Source organism: Furipterus horrens, unplaced genomic scaffold (assembly GCF_987537825.1).
Source record: "Furipterus horrens unplaced genomic scaffold, mFurHor1.1.pri manual_scaffold_16, whole genome shotgun sequence".
NCBI lineage: Eukaryota > Metazoa > Chordata > Mammalia > Chiroptera > Furipteridae > Furipterus > Furipterus horrens.
In genome coordinates, this window is record NW_028327186.1 from 13,019,610 (window position 1) to 13,043,588 (window position 23,979).

Sequence of the window (23,979 nt, forward strand, 5' to 3'; positions counted from 1 at the left end):
TGCGCCCAGGGACGGCAGCGGCTGCAGGGCTCCCAGAGGCGGGGCGGCACCTCTGCTCACCCAGGTGCCAGCAGCCCCCGCGCCCGAGGTGCACAGCCCTGTCCCTGTGGGTAAACACCTGCCGCTGTCTGGGTTGGTCCCACCTGGTCAACTGACAAAAAAAAATCATGTACTTGTTGGCAGTTGTTAAAAAGTTTAATATCCAGTTCACACATTAAATACAAACAGGCGGCAGCAGTCCTATGAAGCAGGGAGTCGGGGGCGCGTGCGTGGGGAGCCTGGGTGAGGAGTGGCGGCCGGCCCACCCAGCACATTCCAGAGTGACAGCTCCAGCTGTCGTCCCCGCGGCACCTGCAGGAACACGCGCCAACTCCCCTCCCTCTTCCAGAGAGCCTGCCGCGCCAGGCCGCTCAGTGAGCCGGCAGCCCATAAATCTACCTCGAACTAAGGCCGGAATGCGTCAGCCCTTTAGCTCTGGAAGGAGAGCTGGTCTCCTGCCACTCGAACAAAAGGTAACACTGAAAACTATGCACGCGCGAAGCTTCTCGGAATTGTTGGCTACTGTTGGCGTGAGGCCTGGCAAATGTCGATGCTGGTGCCATACCTGCCTCAGGACCCAACAGGCCTGCCAGAGGTCCCAGCACCCAGCCTGAAGAGGACGGGGGTCGTGACGCTCCGGGAGGCCAGTCGGCTTCCGCAGGAAGGAGGAGGCTCCGGTTACTTCTTTTGCTCTTGGTAAAAGGAATCGATGATGTCTTTGTACTTCTCCAGAACTGCAAGCCGCTTCAGTTTCATCGTGGGACCTAAAACAGAGATTGGAAAAAATGAGTGCGTGAGGCCTCTGAGAAACCTGAGGAGGCGCGTAGTCAAGTTCCAGGCTTGGTGAGTCCTTAATTGGAATTAAGCCGGACGGATGGACGGGCAGCCGGCCTCCGAGATGGCCCGAAGTGACCCCAGCGACCCGCGCTGCACCAGCACTGGCCGAAGGGCCAGCCGAGCAGGGGGGCGGCTACGAGAGGCCGGTTTCTCACATGGACGTGGTCCCAGAGCCACATCCACCGTCCCCAGACCTCAATGCGTTTTCTGTGCTGTCCTTTGAGGAAATGACTCAAGCCACCAAAACGGTAAGACGACAGGGTCTGTCCTGGGCTCTCAGGGTCGCAGCTCCCGGGGAAAGGCGGCTGCTATACCGCGAGCGCCCAGGCAGCTGCAGCGCCGCCCCTGGTCTGGCCAACGCCGCCGAGGGAGCCCCTGGAGCCCCGCTGGCTGCTCCCCGGCCAGCACTTGCTGTAACCCGAGACTCTGGGCCAGACCCACCCAGCCTGGCTGCCTGGATTTCTGACCCACAGGAATTAAGACCAGGGCTGACTGTCTTAAGCTGCTGACCCGGGGTGACTTGTTACACAACAACGAACGTGCACGCCATGCCTGCGCCCCAGCGGGAGCTCACACACTGCTGGGCGCCGGGCGCTGATGGCCTGCGATGGGCGGGGGCGCCCCGGCCGAGAGGCCGCAGTTCTCCCTCAAGCGCGAGGGCCTGGGCAGCAGAAAGTCCACCCTGTGCTAACTCACGCTTGGCGGTGTATCTGGAGACCCCAGCATGAGAGCCACTCCTATCAGCCGCTGAGGAGAGGACACGTGTCTGGCTGAGACTCCAGGCCCGACGGCAGCTCAGCATCACTGCGTCTGGGTTCAGCCTCAAGGGACCTGAGGGCGCCTCCCCGGGGGAGCCCTGCCCCTCCCGTGCCATGAGAACACCCCATGCTGCTACGAGTGACTCCATGCCCCCAGCTGAGGCCGCCAGAGTCCCTCTGGTCCTGTGGCCCGCGGTCCACAGGGCTTCACCGCCATCCCTGCCGTGTGAGCTGACCTCACAGAAGGTCACAGTGGCCTCACCCCCTAATGCCAGGGCGCTCCAGCCCACGCACCAGCATGGCCTTGGCATCTGCCAGGTGGCCCTGTGGTGATCTTGGGGGCAGGGATCCCAGAGTCAAAGCAGTCCCATGTCACATGTTCACACTGACACACAGCAGCACGTACCCTGTGCACGCAGCAGGCTCTCCCCCACAGCCTATGCCCTGAGCAGCGTCCTCCGCGTGCAGGAGTGGATGCCGCCAGGGACCTCTGCTCACCACGACTGCTTCCTGACAGGCACCTCCCAGGCTCTGCCGCGGCCCTGCCCTCCCACACGGCGCCTGGACCCATGGCAGAGGAAACCAAAGCAAACCTACCCAGCTCTCCGCCCGAAATGGAGAAGTCCCTCTCGAGAATGGCCCACTTCTGGATGTGGTAGGGCCGGGCGGCCGCCTGCCTGTTCACCCTCTGGATGCCCTCCTCGATGGCCTGGTACACGGCCTCGTCCTTGCTCCCCACGATTGCAGACACTGTGGTGGCGCTGCTGCCCACGCGCTGGCAGAACTCCACGGCCTGCTCCGTCAGATGGTCGGTCGGGTCGGAGGTGTCCGGGTCCAGAGTGCACTGCAAACCAGAGGCGGCGTCAGCGCCACCCCCCACCGCAGGGCCATGGCCACAGGTGTCCAGGGAGCGCGCTGTGTGAGCTGCGGCTCTGGGGCGGGGCTGCCGCCCCGACTGGCGGAAGCAGCAGAGGCCTGAGACTCAGACACCAGGCAACGGAACCACAACTCCTGCCGCGTCAGCACCCGCAGGCCACGTTCCTGTGGAGCCGACTGCGCTGGGAGATGTAAAGCCCGTCACGGCGGCGGGCTGCCGACCACACCTGAGGGGCAGCAGGAATGTCCCTGCGGGACGGCAGTGCCGACTGCCTACCCCAGAGACAAGTCCTGACACCCGGACACGTCCCCTCCGAACGTGGTCTCTGCTCGGGCCCCCCCCCCCAGACGCACCTTCAGGGTCAGCAGCATGGACAGGAACTTCCTCTGGTCCCCGATGAGCATGGCGCTGCTGACGATTGGCAGCTCCATCTTCACGGCCTCCTCGATGGGCACAGGGGGCACGTTCTCCCCGCCGGCTGTGATGATCAGCTCTGGGGAGGCAAGGCCAGGCCCCTGATGAACCAGGACTCCAGCCGCGGCCACAGCCCGGAGCCAGAGCAGCGGGCACACTACTGGCCACCCCAGGAGGTTGCGGTAGCAGAGCGGCAGCACCCCTAGAAGCCCCTTGCACCTGCTGGGCGTCGGGGGTTGTCCCCAGAAGACCACTGCTCATCCAGGGCTCACACCCCTGAGCCATCTGCCTGGGACTCTGGCCGCTCCGACATCCGCCAGGCCTAGTTCCTCACTGACCTGCCCCCAAGTCCCAGGTCACCCCTCCCTACCGCCACTGAGTGCCCCCCTGCCCCCGCTTACACGGTGCTCTCCACGGGCAGGCGCTGTGCTAAGTGCTGGCTGTAACAGCTCATTTAACCCTCCCTTCAGGCCTACGAGGGCAGTCGTGTTCCCACTTCACAGACACGGAGAACCTGTCTAGGGCCACACGGCCGGCTGATTTTAGTGCAGTGCGGCTCCCCACCCTGCCACGGGGCCTCTCGCCTCACTTACACCCGCCCTGTGGGACGCCCTGTCCCCTTCTCCCCAACCAGCTGTCTCTTCTGCAAGGAGCAGCCCAGCTGCCTCCTTCAAGAAGCCTGTGCGACTCTTCCCGTCCTCGTGAACTCTGCCTTCTCTGAGCTTCTCCCACGGTCCGTCCACTCGTCCACAGTCCCCTCTTCCATTCGCGTGAGCACTGGGTGCCTGCGTGCAGGGCCGGGTGCAGGGCCCTCAGCGCACGGCTCCGTTTTCGGAGGGGTGGCTCACGTCCAGGCTGGAGGGACACAGGCGCTTCATAAACAGCCTGGCTGACAGCTGCACTGAGCTCCGGCCCCCAATTCTACCGAATTCAGGAAAGATGCGTGGGCCTGTTCTGTGCACAGGTCCTGTGTTGAGGGCACAGAAGGGAGCGGGACACCTGGCCAGGTGGATGTCAGGTCACGAGCGAAGGCAGCAAAGCCCTTTTCTACAAAGGAGTCTCAGCTTGTTCCCCGGGGGAGCCAAGCTCTTCGTGGGAGATTTCTTTGAAGTCTCTCACGTTTTAAAACTTCATATACAATTTGTGTTCTACTCTGCATCACACCCACGTCTGCATGTAAACGTACACGGTATCTGTGCCCTCAGGTCTCCTGGGAAGCTCGCCTTGCTTCTCTGGGGAGTCTGAACCCCGGCTCCCCCACCTACGCGCTGGCCGTCCTTGAACGACGGGGCGCCCTCGGCAGGAGCTGGGTAACAGTCATGTCTGCCCACAGGGGACAAGGGTACGGACAGCGGCGCCCGTCGGGCTGGTGGCACGTGGGGACCCCGCAGCCCCTGCCCCCTCACACCTTTCAGGCGCCCGGTGATGTAGAGGAAGCCGTCGGCGTCCAGGCGGCCGAGGTCACCGGTGTGCAGCCAGCCGTCAGCGCCGATGGCCTCGCGCGTCTTCTCCTCCATGTTCAGGTAGCCCATGAAGACGGTGCGGCCCCACAGGCAGATCTCGCCGGTGCCCTCCGCGTCCTGGTTCACCAGCTTCGCCCTGCAGCCGGGCACCACCTTCCCAGAGCTGGGGGCGCCCAGAGGCCTGCTCAGAGGGAGCCGGTGCCTCCAGCCCCTGAGAACCTGGGGGTCCCCAACCTGTCTCCACTGATGTCCAAGAGGGGTCCCCTCCCAGGCTTTTTCTGCTTTAACAGGGGACCCAGCACTGAGAGTGGAGTGAACCAAAGGTTTTCAGGGGAGAGAGTGAATGAGTGAACGAATGAGTCCCTAATGGGACATCCTGAGGCTCTGTGACAGGTGAGCAGGGAAGGGCGGCATTTAAGCCCAACAAATGTTCCTGCTACTCACTCCCCCAATCAGGCTGTCCTCTCTGCCAACCAGAGGGCTGGCCTGTCCCCCCACTCTGACCCCAAGTGGCGCCGGGGCCACCAGAATGCTGGGACACCTATGACACCCTCCCCATGGCAGTGGGGACAAAGGGAATCCCTCCATCAGAACCCTGCTCTGGGGTGTCCCGGGGCTGAGCCAGCTTTCCACCACAGACCCGTGTGACCCTGGCAGAAACCATCACCACGAGCCCGAGGCCTGGCCAGGGGACTCAGCACTGGGGGCCCCAGCCAGAGGGTGGGCACTGCCCCGGGCTCACCTGCTCAGCCGGTAGTTGTAGGGGCTGGACATGAAGTGGGGCCCCGAGGTCTCACTGAGGCCATAGCCCGAGTACAGGCGGATGTTGAGGCCCAGGAAGAAGTGCTGCGTCTCCACGGCCATGGGGGCTGCTCCGTAGAAGTTCTTCTGACACTTGGCAAAGCCCAGTGCCTGCCGGATCTTGGCCAGCACCAGGTAGTCTGCCAGTCTGGCCGTGAAGGGCTTCAGGTCGCTGGTGGAGAGGGACAGTGGGCCACAGAGAAGCACACACAGGCATTAAAAGGGTGGGTATCCAGTGCGCACACACTGGCCTGGCCAGTTCTCTGTCCTCATTGGTTGGTGCCAACACCAAACCCATCACTAAATACTGTAAACATTGGCCCTGCCCATGAACACACATGCCCACAGGTGTGTGTGCATGTACTTGTGTGCAAGTGTGTCTTGAGCCAGGAAGTCAGACTCAGCTATGTACAGGCACACAGGAGTACATGTGTGCAGACAAGCATGCATGCATACACACCCGTGCAGACATGTGTGGACCCATTTGAGGACCATGGCTGGGCTGTCATGCATGTTCACTCCATGTACGCGCACATGAAGTACAGATGCAGAGGCACGCACAATTGTCTCATGAGACCCGATGCAGCTTCACAGACACTGGTCGTGGGAAGTGTTTCTCAACCGGAACCGGCCAGGTTTGTGGCCCTGACCCTGCTGAAGCTCTGTGGCAGGGGTGCAGTGAGAGGCAACCGAAAGGCCACAGGAGAGACCCAAGCGGCCTCTTGGAGGCCAGAAAGGGTAGAAAGGCCCCATCACCGTGGCCCCTTTGCTGGCCATCCGCTGAGGTGGGGAGCTGCTTCCAGGGCAGTGAACGCGTCCGCAGGGAGCAAGTCAGTCCTCACAGAACCCTGCGGGGCCCGGGCAGCGGACAGGCCTCTAGCCCAGCACAAGCTTTCTGGGACAGGACCGGCCTGCCCGAGCGGGTCCTCAGTCGCATACTGCGTTGTGACCCGGCCCTCCGTACCTGCCTGGGCAGGCGAGGTTCTGCTCCAACATCACCGACATGGCCCACAGAAGCATCTTGCGCCGGATGAAGCCGGACTGAGCTACTGCCTCCTGGATGCGCTCCATGATCTTCTCCCACACCCGCGGCACCCCCATGTGCGACGTGGGCTCCACCTCCCGCAGTGTGTCCACCAGGCTCCCCTGCTCGCCGCCAGAGAGAGAGGGCCTGCTGGTTCAGGGCCAGTGGAGGCAGGAGGCCGTCACCAGGGCCACCAGGCACACACCGCAGGCATCCTGCTCACAGTGTGCAGACAGGGGTGCACACACCCGCACGCACCTCTGCGCACGTGCAACCCAACAGCCATCTGCTCACTGCTTTCTTCTGCCAACAGAACCCTGGCGTCGTTCCAACGCTTCCTAAGTCCTGGGTGGTGATTCCTCCGTAGCCTAACTCAAGCTGACATCTGTCCCTCTAAGCAACGGCTGGTTTAGGAGTGGACATGGACCCCACGTGGGCTAATGAGATGCCAGGTGCGGGCAAGTTGACTGGGGGGGGGTCACTTCTGGGAAAGTCCTCGCGGTTAAAACAGGGACCCAAAGAACAGGTGCAGTTGGTAAGGCAGGTGCAGGGCAGGGCGGTGGCCGCCTGCAACCACCTATGACCTTCCTCCAAGGACGGCCCATCCTCGAGGGCGCTGTGGCCGCACAGAACTACCCTGACTGACGTGCCCTTAGGTAACGCGCTCCGTTTCCCTCCTCTTTGGTCACTGCAGGCTGCACTGACTACAGCTGGAAGGACACTGATTGACAGACGCCCGGGGAGGCAGGTGGTCCCACCGCATGCCCGGGGCCCTCGAGCACACAGGGGCGGCCCCGGAACACGCACTCGGACCCCGCGTGGGCACAGGGCAGACTGACCTGCAGGGCATCGGGTTCGGCAAAGCAGACCTGGGCCCCCCACTGGATGCCCGTCCACAGGTCGTAGATCTGCGCGGCGATGTGGCTGAGGGGCAGGTAGCTGACCACCACCTCCTGCTGCACCTCCGCGGGCTGGATGCTGCCGGCCTGGCTGCCGTACCGCGCTGTCCATGTGATCTGGCGGGGGAGCGGGTGGGCCGGCAGTGTCTACATGCCGGCCCTGCAAGTGCTCGCAACGGCGGGTACCCCGGGGCTTGGGCTATGTCTTTGGGGCACCCCTGGGGTGTTTGCCCTCCTGGGCATCTCTGTAAGAAACCCCCAGGGACAGGGTCCCTCCCTTTGCTGGGTTCATTCTGGACCACAGACTGAAGGGCTGCCCCACGTGTCCCCGTTCCCTGAGCCACGGGCCAGGGGAGCCTCCCAGGGGCTGCGGGGGCCACTGCCCAGACCCAGGGCAGCCCAGCCCACAGTGGGGCTGCGGTCCTACATTGTCCTGACTCAGCATCACGCCCTTGGGGCTGCCGGTGGTGCCGGATGTGTAGACCAACACGCAGCACTGGTTGGGCTGCTGGGCATCGATGACAGTGTCCAGGTCCTCCTCGGGCACCTGGCCGCCCAGTTTCATGAACTCCTCCATCTGTGGCCAGTGGGAGAGAGTGGGCCGTCCGGGTCAGTGGGGCGGGCCCCCACAGGCCCCGCCGGGCGCCCAGGCCCTCTGCCAGTACCGTGTATACGCTGGGCATCTTCTCTGCAGGAGGTTCTCGGTACGTCACTACCGCCTTCAGGTGGGGCAGGTTTTTCCAGATCTGTGTTGACAGGGGAAAAAAAATGGAGTTTCATTTAAAAAAAAGGTCACCTCCTGAGAGGAGCCCCATCTCTAGGTGTCAGTCTGCCTGGCAGACACTGGGCTCCCCAGCTCTGCCCTTGGACCCAGCAGGACACTGGCCTTCATGTACAGTTTTCCCATCAGGAGAACTTTAGGGAAGTGGGACAGGCGGGTCGGGGGGTGGGAAGGGCTCTGCTAGAGGACAAGCAGCCTGGGGCCCGGCTCACAAACTGCGAGAACTAGGTGCCTGCAGAACCGAGGCGGACAGGGAGGGAGCAACAGAACGCGACTCAGGCGTCCCCCTGAGGTGAGGTGGCAGGGATCCAAGTCCAGGAAAACGAGGGGCAAAATCAATAAGGATAGAGGGGACTTCACATTGTTACGCTATCAACCTTGATGTGACCAACATTCACAGCACTGCAGCCCGCAGGGCAGAATGCGTGGGACAGTCCCTGAGATACAGGCTTGGTTCCACCGCAACCAAGTGAGACGTGACCTTTCTGCTGGCGGAGGGTCTGGCCTTCAGTTCATAAAAAACCAGGCTTGGCGCGGCTCTCCGGGCGGCCGCACCCCCCTGCCCTGCACTGAGGGCCATTCCAGGTGGCAAAGAGCCCCAGGTGATGCGAAAGCTCCCCCGTGGGAGAAGAATCGTGGCTGATGATCAGGAAACTAACATTTTGCCGACACTCATGAAATAATTCAGGTAAAGATGATGGACAGAAAGGCTGCAGGGAACATCACAGGGTGAGCACAGGACCACCTACAGCATTGCGGCCGGGCCCCGCCAGGCAGCACCTGCGGGTGCGCGGTGCAAAATGCAGCCAGCAGCGCCCCTGCAGGGCGTCCCTGCCCCGCACCGTTCGCCCCGAGACGCGTGAAGCCAGGGACCTAACAGGGAGCGCAGAGGTCGGCAACCAAGGCGCAGAAGAGTCCAGGCGAGGGAGGCTGCTCCACTGCGCGGACTCGGATGCCAGAGGCGCCCACGGGGGAGCCTGTGTCAGAGCCACCGGGCGCGCTGAATGCGGGGTCTCGGGTGGGGCCTGAGGGTCGCATTTCCGACCGGCTCCTGGGCTGGGACCACACGGGACGGCGGCCCTGACCTGACCTGACCTGACCTGAGACGCGGCCACGCGCAGCATCTGTGGTGCGTCTCAACCCTGACTCAGGCGAGCTGAACTGACCGTGACGAGACCGCGGGCACTGGGTGTGACACAGCTGCTCCGCTTGTGTGAGGTGTGACCCAGCTCCTCTGTGACCACTTAAGACAAGTGTCCTTTTCTTAGAGACGCGTGTTGAAATTTTCAGGGATGGAAATGACAGTGTGAGATTTGCCTCCAGATATCTGAGTGTGATGAAATATCACTGCTGATTATTCGGTCTGGATGACCGGCCTCGGGGGTCCCCTGTACGCTTGTGTGGGTGTGTGCTTGGGAACTTTCGTGGCACACCTAATACCTGGAGTGGACAGTTCCCAACTGTGGGCCTGTTTCTTTCGCAGGGAGGGGTGTGTGCATTTGATAACCTCCATCTGCGAGGAGGAGGTCGTCTCCCTACAGGACAGGACAAGCCTCCTGGGGCTCCAGAAGCACGCAGTCCCCCCGCCGCCACCCCGGGGCCTGGCGGGAGCACCGTGAGGGTGTCAGCTCTTGCCAGGGGCCTCTGGGGCCTACAGAGCCACCACACTCCCGAGGAAATCAGGGCCCCACGGAGCTCGAGGATCCTGAGAATCTGTCCCTGTTTCATGAAGGGCCTGGTGCCTGGGGTAGGGGAGGGTGAGGGGGGCCCCTGGAGCAGTTCAGTCGGGGCTGAGTCATCCACCCCCATATCTCCTCCCCCCAATCTCAGGCACTGGTTCAAGCCAGACAGATGACGACACTTAGAACGGGAGACGCTGAACACACAGGGCTCAGAAGGGCTGCAGATGGGCCAGGACCCCCAAGCAGAGACAGTCCCCCCGCCGGTACACTGAGCCCTTTTGAGAAGCCCTCAACAGTGAGAAAAAGCAGGTCCTCAGTGCCTGTGACTAGGGGTTTTCAGACTAATCGTCAAACGGCCTGAAAGAGGATCGGAGCCAGCCTGCAGGTTGGGAGCCCGTGTGCAGGACCGACTGAGCTGCAGGGGACCCTGCACGCTGCTGCGTGCAGCTGGGCACACAGGTGACCCCAGGCCCCTGCGCACCTGCGTGGTGCGCGTGGGGACAGGAAAGACCCAGCTGGCTCTGAGCTCCTGCTCTGTCCTGACAGCCTGTCCTGCAGCCCCCTCGTCTCCATGGGGCAGCTGACCTTTCCCCTGTCACAGGTCCCCAGCCTCATGGGGGGCCCGGCCCTGAGAAAGTCACAGCAGGCGGCTGGGTAGCTGAGAGCTGTGGCCCAGGCCCTGTCACCTGCTTCTTGGGTGATGTGGGGGCATGTCCCTGGGACTTTCTGGGGCCTCAGTGTTATGACCTGGCAAATGGGTCTGCGAGTGCCCAGGGGCTGTGGAGGGTGAACGGGACTCTGCGCAGGGGGTGGAAAGTTCTTTGCAAGCTAGAGGTCCCCGAGGACACCCGGCCTTGGCCCCTGCACCCCCCACTCCCTTCCCCCAACCTTCAGGATCTTCTCCAGCTGCTTCTGCGTGTCAACCACGATGACATTGGCGCGGCAGTCACGGGCAATGTACTGGCAGGCCTCTGGGGAGCTGGTCGTGTAGATGCCGGTGACGATGCCTCTGCAGGGACCGCAGGCTGAGGCTCAGGGGGCTGCCGGCGGCCACCCTGCTCCCCGCCCCCGACAGACGGGGCTCCCCCTGCAGCTCCACAGAGGGTCTCAGGGAAGAGATGGGATGTGGGGGTCCCCGCCCCCCGCACTTACCCCGCAAACACTGTGCCTACTGCCGAAAAGAACCACTCGGGGGAGTTGAAGCCGAGGATGGCCACACTGTGCGCGCGCTCCAGGCCAAGCTGCAGCCAGATCGACGGGCCAGGTCAGCTGACAGGGAATTGGGCCTCCCTTTCCCATCAAGCCCCCCTCCCAGGGGCCACCCAGTCCAAGAAGGCCCCAGGGGTCCATCACCTAGCAGCACTTGGTCCCCCTCCCAGGACCTTCACAGGACTGGGCCCCGCAGGCCAGCACCCGGCTTCCCCGCCCACCTAGATCTGAATGTGATCACCAGCACAAAGCTCCTATCAGGCGCCTGGCACCTGCTGAGGGGAGTCCCAGTCCCTGGGACGGAGACCTGTGAGAGCCCAGCGTGGGCAGGCGGGCCCAGGGGCCGCTCACCTTCAGGAAGCCCTTGGCGGCTGTGCGGGCCAGCAGGTAGTACTGGGAGTAGGTGATGCGCTCCCATGAGCCCTGGCGCTTAAAGCCCAGGGCATGGAGGTGCCCATACTTGTCCAGGGCGTTGAAGAACATCCGGTGCACCGTGTAGGGGGGCTGCTGAGGGCAGCCGGGGTCCATGCGTAGGCGGACCCGCCCATCAGCCTGCGTCGTCCACAGTGCCTCCTCTGCAGGTGGGGAGACCACAGCTGGGGTCGGGCTGGCTCCGGGCTGCCCCCGCCACCCCGATCCTCCCCTGAGCAGAGCGGCCTGCCTTTTGGTCCCAAGAATACAGACAGGCCAGGGGCTGGGAGAGGCAGGAGGCTGCCTGGAGGAGGCGGTCTGGCAGCCTTGAAGGATGGGAAGGAAGAGGAGAAGGAACAGCCGGAGGGAGGTGGAGCCTTTGCCCTTCCCCAGCTGCCAACATCAGAGGTAAATTCACCGTCTGTTACTAAACCTTTTCTCAGCCAAAAGTTTTTACCTTTAACACTGACCACCATTTTAAAAATCACAAAAAACAGCACATACTTGTTCTAAGAAACCCACAGCAACTCAGAACCCTGCGATATAAAAAGGGGGCCCTTCTGAACCCCACCTCCCCGGGTCAGCCCCCTGGCGTGGCTGTGTGGACGCCATGTCACAGAAATCCGTGTACAGGGAGTTAGGTTTTACTTTGTTGCTGTCACATTTTACCCAAAGGGGGGAAAGGATCCCATTAGTACTGTATGAACTGGCAGCAAACCCCAAACGCCCTTTGGGGCCCGGCCGGTAATGTACCCACAGCACAATAAATAATGGATCATCGTCAATAATGAATGAGTGAGGTGACCTGGGACGCGCCTCAGGCTGGCTCTCATGTTCTGCCTCTGACGAGGACGCTGAGGACGGCGGCGCTCACAGGGCAGTGTGGCCGCTGCGAGCGGGACAGCACACGTGCCTTGAGGGGGCGGCCGCTGTGCTAGGACTCGGCGCCCAGTTGGAAAGGAAACAAGAGTTACCTGCAATGTGGGTGCTGATGTGTAATTGTCCTGATTTTTAAATGTTGGCTCACACTTGGAAAAAAATACTGCGTGAACCAAAGCAAACACAGCCAGGAGCCAACTCGCCCCCTTCCGCCTGGTGGCAGGACTCTCGCACTGCAGGGGTGTGTGGGGTGGGGACATACGCTCCAACGTCGCCCGCCAACCACCGCACACTCTCCTCAGCCACCTCCCCACCGACGCTCAGCCCAGGCCCCAGGCTCCCCAAGAGGACAGATTTCTACAAGCGGGTTACGCATCAGAAGAAAAAGCCATTTACAACCTGGATGGATGCTTTGGACAGAGTTCCTTCACGTAACTCCTTCCGTCCCATTAACTCATCCCACCCAAGGCTGGAGGCCCCTGGAAGCAGGGCGGGCCCAGCGCAGAGCTCAGGGCGCCTCCGAGGGGGACAAAGCAAGCCTCTGTCCATCCCAGTCCTAGGAGGGGGACTGAACGGCCGTGTGTCCAGGGTCCCAGGCCTTCGCCTCCCCCCAGTACCCCACCCTCCATGCCCCAGAGCACCAGGCAGGCCTGGCAAGGCCCCGCCCAGCTCAGTGGCTGGCCTTACCCACCACAGCCCGGAGCTCAGGGCCTCAGGGGCGTGGGAGCTGCAGGGAGCTGTGGGGCGGGGGCTTTCCCAAGGCCTGGCGGGCACCTTCTGCCCTCCCCTCCCAGGCCCTGGCCTGACCCTGGCCTGTGTCTCCCCGCTCTGCAGGGAAGGGGGGCAGCGAGGTGCAGGCGCTGGGCCGGTGCACCCTCAGCCTCACTGGGCTGGAGACCAGGCTGGGCTGAGCTCCCAGTGGGTGTGGGATTATTTAGAAAAGTGGGGGTGGGTCAGCCCCAGCAGCTGCTCCGCCAGATCCCCGCCCCTCCCGGTCGAGGCTGGGGTTCACACTCAGCCTGGAAAGGTCTAGAAAGCAATATGTCTCCAGGGCCAGCACAAGGCTGCCTTTGTGTGGAGGTCAGATTCTGGCAGCTCTGTGGCCTGACTCAGGGGGGCTGCCCCCTGGGAATGCAGCTGGGGCCAGAGCTGGAGGACCCTCAAGCTTCTCGTGATCTCGGGGATACCTAGGTGAACGTGCATTCCTGAAGGCAAGGCTCCCAGAGAGGCTGCCCGCTCAGCACCCCACTGCGCTCCATGCCGTCCTGGGACCCCAGACGCAGCGTGGCCGGCTACGAGACCCACCCATGCCAGCTGTGGGCCTCTGAGGAAGTCACTGGCCCCTCTGAGCTCGGTTTCCCCAATCAAACGGGAACGACTCAGTGCCGGCCCCACCGTTGCCATGAGGAAAAAATGAAAGAATGCAAGTCAGGACCTCAGAGCCCGGCTCCCGCTGTGAAGGGGCAGCTGTGAGGGGGAGAGGGCTGAACCCCCATAGTCCCGGGGCCCTCCCAGTCCGTGCTCTGTGGGAGGGCAGCTTCAAGACCCCCCAGCGGCGGCTGCCCCGGTTGCCTCCTCCCGCAGGGCCCGGACAGGCCCGAGGCTGCTGGGAGCTGTGGAGACGCGGGGTTCCGAGCCCAGCACCAGGCTGGCGCACGCGGGCACCCGGTCCCGTGGACTCTGGTCTCGCCGCAGCGGCACCGCAGGCCTGCGGGAGCCCATGGGGCTGCTTGGCAGTGTCTGGACAGTGTCTGGGGTCCCCTGGGAGTCTGCTGACGGCAATGGCGCCAAGAAGCCCCCTCAGCCCCTCTCAGACTGCCCCCTCCTCATCACCAGCCTCAAACCCTGAATTCCCAGGGGGCACACCACTCGGCTCAGACCCGGCCCAGAGGTGGCTGGAGGGTCCGGGGCTAGCTGGGGTCCTCCTGTCCCGGGAAGCCCACCCTGATCACCCAGGTGCCAGGCAGCAGGCCTTTCTCCCTCAGCCTATGGGTGCCGCGCACCCGGAGCCCGTCTGCTCTCAGACCATGAGTTCCTGGAGGGCAGGAAAGAAGCCTGTCCACCTCGGGCAGCCTGGCTCTGCCCACAGGATGACAGGACCGGCATGCACCTGGCAGGGCCGTTCCCTCTAGGTTCCCAGAGCTCCTGTGACCCAGAATGGCCTTCTCCTGCCCCTCAGCTGCCCCTTGGATGGGACCCACTGCTGCAGGGACGCCAGGTGACAGCCTTCAGAGGTACTGGGGCCCAGGGCTGCGGTAACCTGTCCCTCCCTGGGGACACCCCATGCTTTTCTGGGGCTCCAGGGGACACAAGCTTTCCCCATACAGGCTCCCTTCCTGCCCCTCATGTTCCACCATCACAGCCAGGGCTCCGTGCGCACGAGGCTGTAGAGAAGGACCCAGCAGCCCATAGAAGCCGGGCGCAGGCCCACGGACGGGCCTGCCAGAGCGTCCCAGCCCACCCTGAGGCGCCCTGGGCCTGGGCGGAGGGTGGAGGAGGCCCCTTTCTGCAGAAACCAGCAGGTCCCCTCCTTGGCCCAGTTCCTCCTTTATCTCTGGGGACGCACATGACAGGTGGCGTCCACTCTGGGGAAGGGTACTCCCCAGGCCAGACCCCTGCCAAGGCCACTGAGACCCTCAGATGTGCCTCAGTTCTGACCTCGTCACGGCCCTGCTCGGAGACACCTGGCCCTGGCCTCCCGGCCGGTCCCACTTCCAATGCCCCCACGCACGCCCCCAAACCCAAGCTCGTCTAACTGCAAGGGCTGTTTCCAGCAGGGCCAGTCCCAACTCCGCCACCGACAAGTCTCAGCAAACGCCGCCCCACCACCCCGAGCAGCCTGCAGCTGGGAGGATTCACAGCAGGGAGACTGGCACCTGGAGGACGCCCTTCCTCCCCGAAAGGTGACACAGGCAAGCAACTGGGTGGCACCAATGCTCCGTCCCCCGGACAGCCCGGAGCGGAGAGGCAGTGACCCTCTGTGCTGGCACCACGTCCATTTCTCTAACCTTCCGTTGCCGCTACAATGTTGTTGGACAGCCTATGAACTGAGTAAGGAGCGACTATCTGACAGGAAAAGTCACGAAGAGGGCACGTGACTGCGTCAGCCTCCAAAGCGACCCCTGCCAGCCGGTGCTTGTGGGCTGCCCCTGGCCTGGTGCTCCGAGGGCAGCGTGAGGGCTGCTCCCTGTCCCAGCCGAGGTCCCGGCTCCAACCAGGCCCCAGCTGCCCCGTCTCTGCCTCGTCTCTGCCTCTCTCCCTCCCGAACTTCTGCAAGAAGAAATCTTCCCACACTCCCTTGCGTCAGGCTGGTGGGGGTTCCACCTGCCACATCCCCAGAATTCTGTCCTGTGGCTCCCAGCCCACTTACTCCTGCCAGGACTCTGGGTCTGCCCTTAGCACCTCTCTGCCCCGCCCCGGCTCCCAGTTGGCTCACCTGGAGAGTTTGGCTGAGCATCCTTGGCCTTTTCTGGGGATGAGAGGTCGAGGGCATGGCTTAGGGACTCTTTGGAGAGTGTGTGCCCATCAGTCAGGGTGCTGGCGGGGAAGGGGAACAGCTGTTAGAACACGGCTGACCCCACCCCACCGCTCCCTGCAGGTTCAATGGACTCAGCAGAAGAAACCAGCAGGCTCTGCTCTCCTTTGCTGTGTGACTCTGGGCAAGTGCGTGGTTCTCTGGGCTCAGCGTCCCTGTCTGGAAGCTCCTGCTCTGGCAGGGGAGGACCATGGGCACCACCCCCGTGCAGTGCAGGCTTTCAGAGCTAGGAGGAGTCCCGACCCCTCGGTCCCCACAGGTTCTGCCAACAGCCACATCCAGACACTCAGAGTGGGGTGAGGACGCGCCCAGGCTCTCATGGTCCTGAGCAGGCCCAGCGAGGGCCTCTCCTCCTCCGTGGGGCCTGTGGGTGGGCCCTGGGTCTAGCTGCCCCACAGAGGATGGCATGGGGCCCAGGAGGCCTGGGGCTCACGCCTGGCCCAGACCCCTGCTGCCCCGCAGGCGTGGCGGCCCTGCACTCCCCTTCCAGCCGGCATGGCCCCGGTGCTTCCTGAGCCTCCACTGTCAACTCAGCTCCCTGCCGCTCAGCACCAGGACCAGGCAGACCCCAGCCCCGGGTGGGTGAGCAGATGGAGCTCTGCATACCCCGCAGGACCGAGCAGGGAGGCCGCATCGCACAACCCTGGGGCACGGGGCAGCTGGCAGTTCCGCACACAGAGCCCACGGGGGCTGTGGGGTGCGCGCGTGTGTGGCTGGCCAGGGCAGCCCTGAGGGCAGACCCTGGCTCTCGCCAACTGCCTGTCTGGGGTGGGGGGTGGCGCCCAGTTCCCAGGCAGCTGGGCCAGTTACCTGCTTCTGAGATTCGGCCTCACTTCTTGCAGGTACCATAGGTTCAAACTAAATTTGCAAATACATCTGGGCCCAGCGGGTGGCAGTCTGCTTAAGAACCTGAGGTAGGTTTTAAAGCAAAAGATACAGGAGGTTATGAAGGAGGAGGATGCAGAGAAAGGGGCTGAGCGGGGGCCCGGCTGTCCCTTCTCGGGAACGTGGTGAGCGAGGCCCGGCCCGGGACTGAGGCGGCCCTTCTGTTGCTACGGTGACCTGCCGAGGGGAGGCTGCCAGAGGGACATGACTTGTGCTTCTGGGGCGGCGCCCACTGTGCCCGGCTGGGGAAACTGAGGGTCCCGAACGCCGTGGAACTTGTCCTGCTGACTGTGGTCCACGGGCACAGTCGCTCCTCTCCTGGGATTGTGAAGCAGAAGTCACCTCCACTTCGGGACAGAGAAGACTGTCATGTTACCGAACAGCCCCGAGCTCTGGGTGCAATCACGGAGAATGAGGGGACACGCACCGGCTGGCTGGGGGTCCCCACAGGGGGTGGCTGGCGTAACGTCCATGCTCTGTCTCGGCCTGTCCTCAGAAGGCGGGGCTGGCCGTGGGGCACCCCGGGCCCCGGAAGTCAGCAGCTGGGCAGCCACCCCCAAATTAGCAGTGTCCGCCCGACTGTAATCACCCGCCTCCTTCCTGCTTCCTCACAAACAAGCCTGCTCTTAAATCCTCACCATCAGAAGGGACGGGCAGCATTTCTTCCACCTAATAAAATCTGTGCCAACTGGTTCTAGCTTTAAAACAGCTGAACAAGGGCTAAAGGACAAGCCAGCTCAGGACGCTGAGGCCGAGCACCCGCACCGTGGAGAGAGCCCTCTGCTAGTGGGGAGCAGCGGCTGCGGGAAGCACCTGCTCCCTGTGGGGGCCGTTCCCAGGGCGTCTGGCACCCCCTCCTGTGCTTCAGACACGTCTCTTGTCCACGCCCCTGCCTGTCCTTTCCCTCCCTGGCCCCCTGTCTGCACTTCGTGCGGCAGGCACACCTCACTTACCCCCTGTGGACGGCCCACGGAGGGTCCTACCCAACCCCTCTGCCTGCTGCCTGATTAAAAGAAGGTCCGCCTCTCCTCTCCCAAGTGGGTGAAGGGTGGCCTTCCCTGTGCTGGAACCTTTCAGATCGAGCCCCCGTAATGGGACGTCACCCTTGCTCATCATCTGAAATGGAAGGCACCAGGCCTCCCAGTGACTTCCTGCTCACTCAGGGTCATGACCCATCACGGCGGTGTCCTTCCAAACGCGGCCGCTAGGAGCTGAGACAATCAAGCTGGACGACCAAGCTGGCAGGCCTGTCGTCAACACAAAGGATGTGGCCTCCACAGCGGGATCTGAGACGTTCTCCTCCAAGGGCGGCCCCTGAGGTTTGGGGAGCAGTCTCTGCCATTCTGACGCCCCAAGAACACTTGGGGTCTTTTCAGTTCTTGCTGCTATCCTAGAAGGCACAGTGGCAGGTACGTTATCCCAACAGGTGAGGTGTGACCGCCGCCATCGCGATCCCGAGCCTGTCCACAATGATGAGCACGGGGCACACGTCACTCCGGACAAGCAGTCTCCTCCTGGGTGGAGTTTCCGGGGCCACTGAACAGCAGCGATGGTGGGGAAATGGCATGGGGACTATGTCTGCTTTCCATCCGTAGGAGGAAAAAGGTCCGAGAGGGGGCACCTTGCTGAGGACAGGTCTGCACTCACCCCCAGCTCACACACACACTGAAAGCCCCTCACCTTACCCTCCACTCACAGAAACAGCACCTCTCTGGCACCTGCCCAGCAGCACGTCTGAGTGAAGACACAGGCGGGGTGTGGGGGTGGGGGGTTGGGGAGTCTGGGACAGCCTGCACTCTCCCTTTCTCTCAGCTGTCTCTGGTCCATGGGCCTCTCCTTTCTGCAGCTTCTTGTCAGAGGAGCTGATGGGAACCATCTGAAGACAGAGCCTGCCAGGCCTCCTTCAGCCCCTCCACCAGGAAGCCCTCCTGGGTTATCCCCAACACCCTCTTATGCTCTCAACCTCAGACACTCAGGTTTGGCCTTTGATGGTCCTGTGGCTTGGGAAGCTCCTTGAGAGCAGGGTCATGCCTGCTCACTCTGTCCTCTGGCCCCGAGTACTGCTGAGGTGAACTGTGTAGCTCAGCCAATGCTGGCTGGATCTAATCCCTCTCAGGTTCTCACTGTGTGAGAGACACATACATTGAGGGGAGCCCTCTTTTCCCCTGTGAACTCATGGATGAGGATCCATCTCCTATTTATTTCTGTTTCCCTTTCTTCCTACTCAGCCCTCGGCAGCCAGACCACTGCTCTGTATGCAGTAGGTGCTCAATAAACGCTTTCTTAAAACCACATAGTACTGAGGTACACCAGAGGTGGCCTGCTGGGAATAAAGTGCCTTTATGAGTTTTGGGGCTGTAGGCAAGTCACTGCACCTCTCTGGGCCTCTGTTTTCGGCCTAAACCCTACAGCTATTGCGAGAATAACATGATGCGTGGAAAACGCTTAGGAGATAGTCAGCTCTCGTCATTATTACTGGTGGGCTCCACGGATCTTTTGGGGAGTAAGAAGCAGAAGATTCTTTGGTGAGATTAGGATGGTGACTGAGTGAGCTGAAATCCCCCAAACCCACGTCTGCGGGTGCAGATGCCACGACAGGCCCAGGTATACTCCCTGAGCGGCAGTGAGGGGCCAGGGGGGGACTCTTGTTCCTTACACAGTCCTCAGGGCGTGGCCGGCCGACCGGAGCAGGAGCACCTCCGGCATGGTCCCCGAGGGGTGGCTGACCCCGCAAGCTCACCCGGGAGAGAGCCTCAGAGACTGTGTCCTGGTGTCCCCCAGGGGAGGAGTGTCAGCCTCAGAGAGGTGCAGTGCCACCAAGCCTCCCTGCAACAGAGACGCAGCGTGAGTCACGGCCGGGCTGGGCGGGGGCAGGCGCCCTCCTTCCTGGCCGTGACTCACCACGCCTGGCACCTGCCTGCAGGTTACTCCCTCCTGGGCCCACACAGCCCTGCACGAGGTGGCTGCCTCGGGGCTCCCGGCTCCTTGTCCCCGGGGCCGCACCTGCCAGGGCTCCTGAGCCCCCCCCGCCCCCCCGCCTGCCCTCCTGTCACTGCTTCCAGGTCCTGCCTCTCTGTTTGGGGGCCGAAGGAGGCAGGTCCATCTTCCAGAACAACAGCAAATGCTCCCAATGGACGGTGTTGCCCAAACACACCCTGAGTCCTCAGACCCCCCGCGCGGGAGGAAAGCGGTCTCTCCGCACGGGCCGCGGCTCTCAGCAGCACCCGAGTCTGCGAGCTGCTTCCTCACCTCACCAGACCCCTGCCTGCAACCCCACGCCCCTTGTTCCTCTTAGTCTGCGTGCCTGCGCCCCCTCCAACACCAGCCCCACTGGCCTGAAGACCCCACAGAGGACTTCCGAGGGCGTGCCAGGAGGGTCTGGCTGCGGCGGGGCTCACCTGCCTCCTCCTCGGGACCGGCAGGCTCAGGGCTGAGCATGCCCCGTGCTCACTGAGCTAAGGCGCCGTGAGTGTGGGAGCCGCTCCGCCAGTGCCCCGGGTTCCAGGCGATGAGACAGTGGGCTGGGCATGAATGGGGACCCACCCCAGCCTGCCTGGGGCTGCCTGTGAGGTGTGGCCCCAGATACCTCTGACCCACTTGGCACGGGCCCCCTGCCCACCTGCAGGACTTACCTAAGAGGGACTTGCTGGTGCAGGCGGGAGAGGCACTGTGCCGGCTGTTGTCCTGGGCAGAGCCGCAGGGACACAGTCACTGCACGGCCCTTACCTGGAGCCACCGGGGCCTGGCGCTGGCCAGGAAGCCCGCCTTCCCCTTTTCCTCACTGAATGAACGTGCGCCCCGTGCCAAGCGCTGCACCTGGGCTGGCTTCCTGCATCCCCTCAACAGCCCTGTAACGAGGGTTTGCTAAAGCCCCATTTTCCAGGTGGGGTGACAGAGCCCAGCCAGGGGCAGACTCCAGTCTGCGGGACCCTGGCGGGGCTCTGAGGCCAGGACTCCGCTGCACCAGAATTATCCACCATTCGCATCATAAAACCCAGCCAACCGTCATATCCGCCCCTGGAGAGCCCCTACTCCATGGTAACAAGCATCCGCACCTTGCCCTTTGCCCCAGTGCCCCTCCGCTTCCTCTCTCACTGCAGAGATGTGCAGCTTTGCGGCATCAAACCTGCATCTTCTAAAACCACGGCCCCCGCTTCCAGGAAGCCCCCTTCCCAGCCGCCTGGAGGTACCCACTCCGCCTCCAGAATCCCACACTGCCTCCGGGGGTAGCGGGACAGGAAAGGGTAAAGAAGTGGGGGCAGCGCCACGGCATCTTAGGGGGAATGTGAAGCCCCCGTTCCAAGGCCAAGGCGCAGGGCCCAGTGGCAGCTCCACGGCCCTCCACCCAGTCAGATGGCAGATGACCCAGATTGCCACGCTGAGGTCAAAGCCAACGTACCAACTTCCAGAAAATTCTGCCCTTTGCCAGAATCCAGGCCCTTAAAGGCCTCTTTTCCCAGTAACCCTTGCCCACCCACCTCAGGACATCCTGACAACTGGGGTCTGGGGAGCCGGCCGGAGCCTCCCACGGGCTATGAGCCCCTTGGAGAAGCTGCTGGGAGACCCTTTCCCCAGTCTGTGCACCCAGATGCTCTGTGGCTGTTTCTGGTTCCAGGGATTAGAAGTCCGAGCCGTGTTAGCAAGCCCACCCCAGCGAACCCCACAGCGCAGAGCCGACCCTCCTCTGTCCTCTCCTCTTTCTCCCACACTGATGTTGGCAATGGGAGTTGGCCCTGGGGTGAGGTGGGTGGGGATGGTGTAGGGACGTCTTCGTTTGGGGGCTGTCAAGAACCTGTGCCCCCATTGCTCAGCTCAGTCCCTCCTGGCAGCTTGATGACCACGCAGGGCGCAGTTTCCAAACGGAGGAGGAGGTCAGGCCAACTGGCTCGTTCCAGGATCAGGCGGGCCTGGGAAACGCGTAACCTCCCCTCTCGTCCTCCTGCAGGAAGCCACCATGCTTCCTCCTGCAGCCCCTCCCATAGCACCTGGCGTGCAGATGCTGAGTGTTACTTGTGTAAAGCACAGTTGTCTACTACGCATTGAAGACCTTAAGTCCGTCTTCCCAGAGCTAGAAGTGACATCTGCTGGCCTCAGGACCACGATCGTCAGTGCAGCATGGCCTGCGCAGGAACAGAGGCGCAGAGGGAGCCGGCGCGGCCTCCAGCGCATGGAGACGATGGGGCTGGCAGTCAATGAACAGAGATGTGTCCAAGGTCACTGTGCAGCTACGAGGCCAGGCCGGAGGAGGTGTGATTATTCCACGGGAGGCAGAGCGAAGGCAAGCGTCCCAGGCAGTGGGCAGAGGGGCACGGGCCCAGCTCGTGGGGGGCTTGCCAAGGCAGAGAACTACGGTCTTCTGGAAGGAGGGGGGTGGTCTGAGACACATCCTCCCAGACAGGGCCTTTGGCTGTCCCTGTGCGGTTTGTATCACCCTTCAGAATGCACTCTGTCCAGGCACCCGGCGACGTTGCTGCGGCCAGCGAGCCGTGTGACGCAGCAGCAGCTCAGCGCCTCACCGAGGCTCCCGACGGTGCCGTCTTCTCCTGTGCCCGGCTGGATCTCGCCTTGCTGTGGATAGTACCGTGCTGCCGGGGTGGCAGCCTGGGCGTGAGTGAGGCTACTGCCTTGGTTGGAACTGCCCTCTCCCGGATGACCGAGGACGCCAGCTGGCAGTTACCTGTGTCTGTCACTGCAGTCGCGCATCACTTAACGACGGGACACGTTTTGAGAAACGCGTCCTGGCCCTGAGGGGACCCTTCTCTGCAGCGTCTTTGCACAGGCAGTGCCGGGGAGGTTTCTGGGAGCCGGCGCTGGGTGCTCCGTTCAGAGCTCACCACCTTCCCTGGGCCAGACTTGGCCCTGCAGGTTCCTGTCTCCTGCCTCCAGCCCACCCCGGGTCAACGTCACGGTCAGACTCAGGCGCCCGCCCCCCAAACCAGGCACCCCCAGGCTGCTGCCACCGCCACGTGTCCGGGGCTCCTTTCTCCTTCTCCTGTGGCTGTGGCTGCCCTCACACCGGGCTGGCCCTCATCTGGTCGCACCAGCCTATCCAGACCTAGGAGTTCTCCTGGCCCTAACCTGCCTGTGTTAACCACACCTCAGTCCACACGGCACCGGTGCCTGCCCCGGGCACCCACACCTTCCACACCTGGGACAAGCTGCCCCTTCTCCAGGTCCGTCAGAGCCCTTCCTGCAGCCTGGGCCTCTTCAGGTGGGGATCTCTACTAGACTCTGGATGCACACCCCCCGCCATGGACGGCAGGGTCGGCAGCTGCAGCCTCACTGTCAGGGAGGGGCTGGGCCTTAGGCTTTTGGAGGCCGTGCAGGTGAGGAGGCCCTGCTTCTGGAAGGCAGAGTCCACTCTGCGTCCTCTGCCCAGTCGCGGGGGTCTCTGCGTCTGGGGCCCGTTCACACTAACTCCCTTTTGCTCTGTCCTTCCCTCTTCTATCCTCCCCACCCCACCCCCTCAGAACAACAGCCACACACGCTGCGGCTCAGGAACTGGCAACTCCCCCACATCCCTGCAGACGGCTCGGACCCTGCCCTTCTCCCGTCCTGCACTCTGCCACCCAGCCCTCTGCCGGCCCTGAATTTCCTGTCCTCCTACACAGCTTCTCCCCATCGCAACACTGTTCTCTCTGCCTGCATGCCCTTCTTCTCCGGCAACGCCCTTGGCCATCCAAGGCCTGTGTCAAGTGCCCCCTTTGGGCTCTGGGGCTTCACGTGTCTGCCTTCTCCCTGCTCCTGGCTGGGCGTTCTGGGGACGGGACTGGGTCCCACCTTCTCAGGGTCCCCACACCTCCGACAGATGGGGTCTGGGCCCCTCGTTCTGAATCGCAGATTAGTAGGACACACACAGCAGAAAGGCTGTGGAGAACCTTCACCTACTGCACTTGGGTGGCCAGGGAGGCTGAAGCCCAGAGAGGGGCAGCGACCTGCAAGGGTCACACAGCAAGCTGGAGCCAAACCCTTTTGCTCTCCCTGTCCTTGTCTGTCACTGACTCCACATGCCTGGTGGCACGGGGGACACTCTCAGTGACTAGGAAATCTTTCCTCCATCCAGCCGAAGCCCCAACGCTCACCCTGGCACGGGAGTCATCGTTCTGCTGAGCCCCACTGGCCGTGCCGAGGGGTGGGCACCAAGGAGCAGCTCCACACAACACACGTCTCCATCCAGGACTTTTTCCATCCAGACCTCCCTTCGTGTCCAGAGAGAGAAACTGGGGCCCAGAGAGCAGAGCCGCTTGCCCAGGCCCACACAGCAGAGTCCAGACCCTGACCCAGGCTCGGTGGGCAGACCTGGCCGCCAACTCACCTGGTCCCCGCGTTTTCCTGGATGGTCCCCAAGCGGGCATCCGGCTGGCTGTCTGGCAGGGCCTCTCTGCTGTCCGGCATGCTGGGGTCCTCGGGGGGCGGCTGCATGTAGCTCCAGAAGTGCGTGGTGTGCGCCTTGGGCACCTGCCAGGGAGGGCTCAGTCTCGCACT

At 62.9% G+C, this 23,979-nt stretch overlaps 1 protein-coding gene across 2 annotated transcripts; it reads right to left on the reverse strand.

The window, feature by feature from the left end:
• Positions 1 to 173: 173 nt before the first annotated feature.
• ACSBG1 (acyl-CoA synthetase bubblegum family member 1) lies at positions 174 to 23,979 on the reverse strand. 2 transcript variants are annotated; one of them, XM_090263751.1, is made up of 15 exons: positions 23,810 to 23,979; positions 16,420 to 16,518; positions 15,511 to 15,611; positions 11,136 to 11,359; positions 10,728 to 10,816; positions 10,464 to 10,584; positions 7,778 to 7,858; positions 7,540 to 7,689; positions 7,053 to 7,229; positions 6,154 to 6,335; positions 5,131 to 5,361; positions 4,334 to 4,551; positions 2,865 to 3,004; positions 2,232 to 2,478; positions 174 to 803 (listed from the first exon to the last, which is right to left on the reverse strand). In XM_090263751.1, the coding sequence occupies exons 1-15, from the start codon at positions 23,914 to 23,916 to the stop codon at positions 718 to 720; spliced, it is 2,253 nt and encodes a 750-aa protein (XP_090119877.1). In that variant the 5' UTR covers positions 23,917 to 23,979; the 3' UTR covers positions 174 to 717. The 2 variants fall into 2 exon arrangements, with proteins under 2 accessions (XP_090119877.1, XP_090119878.1); XM_090263752.1 differs by lacking the exon at positions 16,420 to 16,518 and having other exon boundaries at positions 23,810 to 23,978.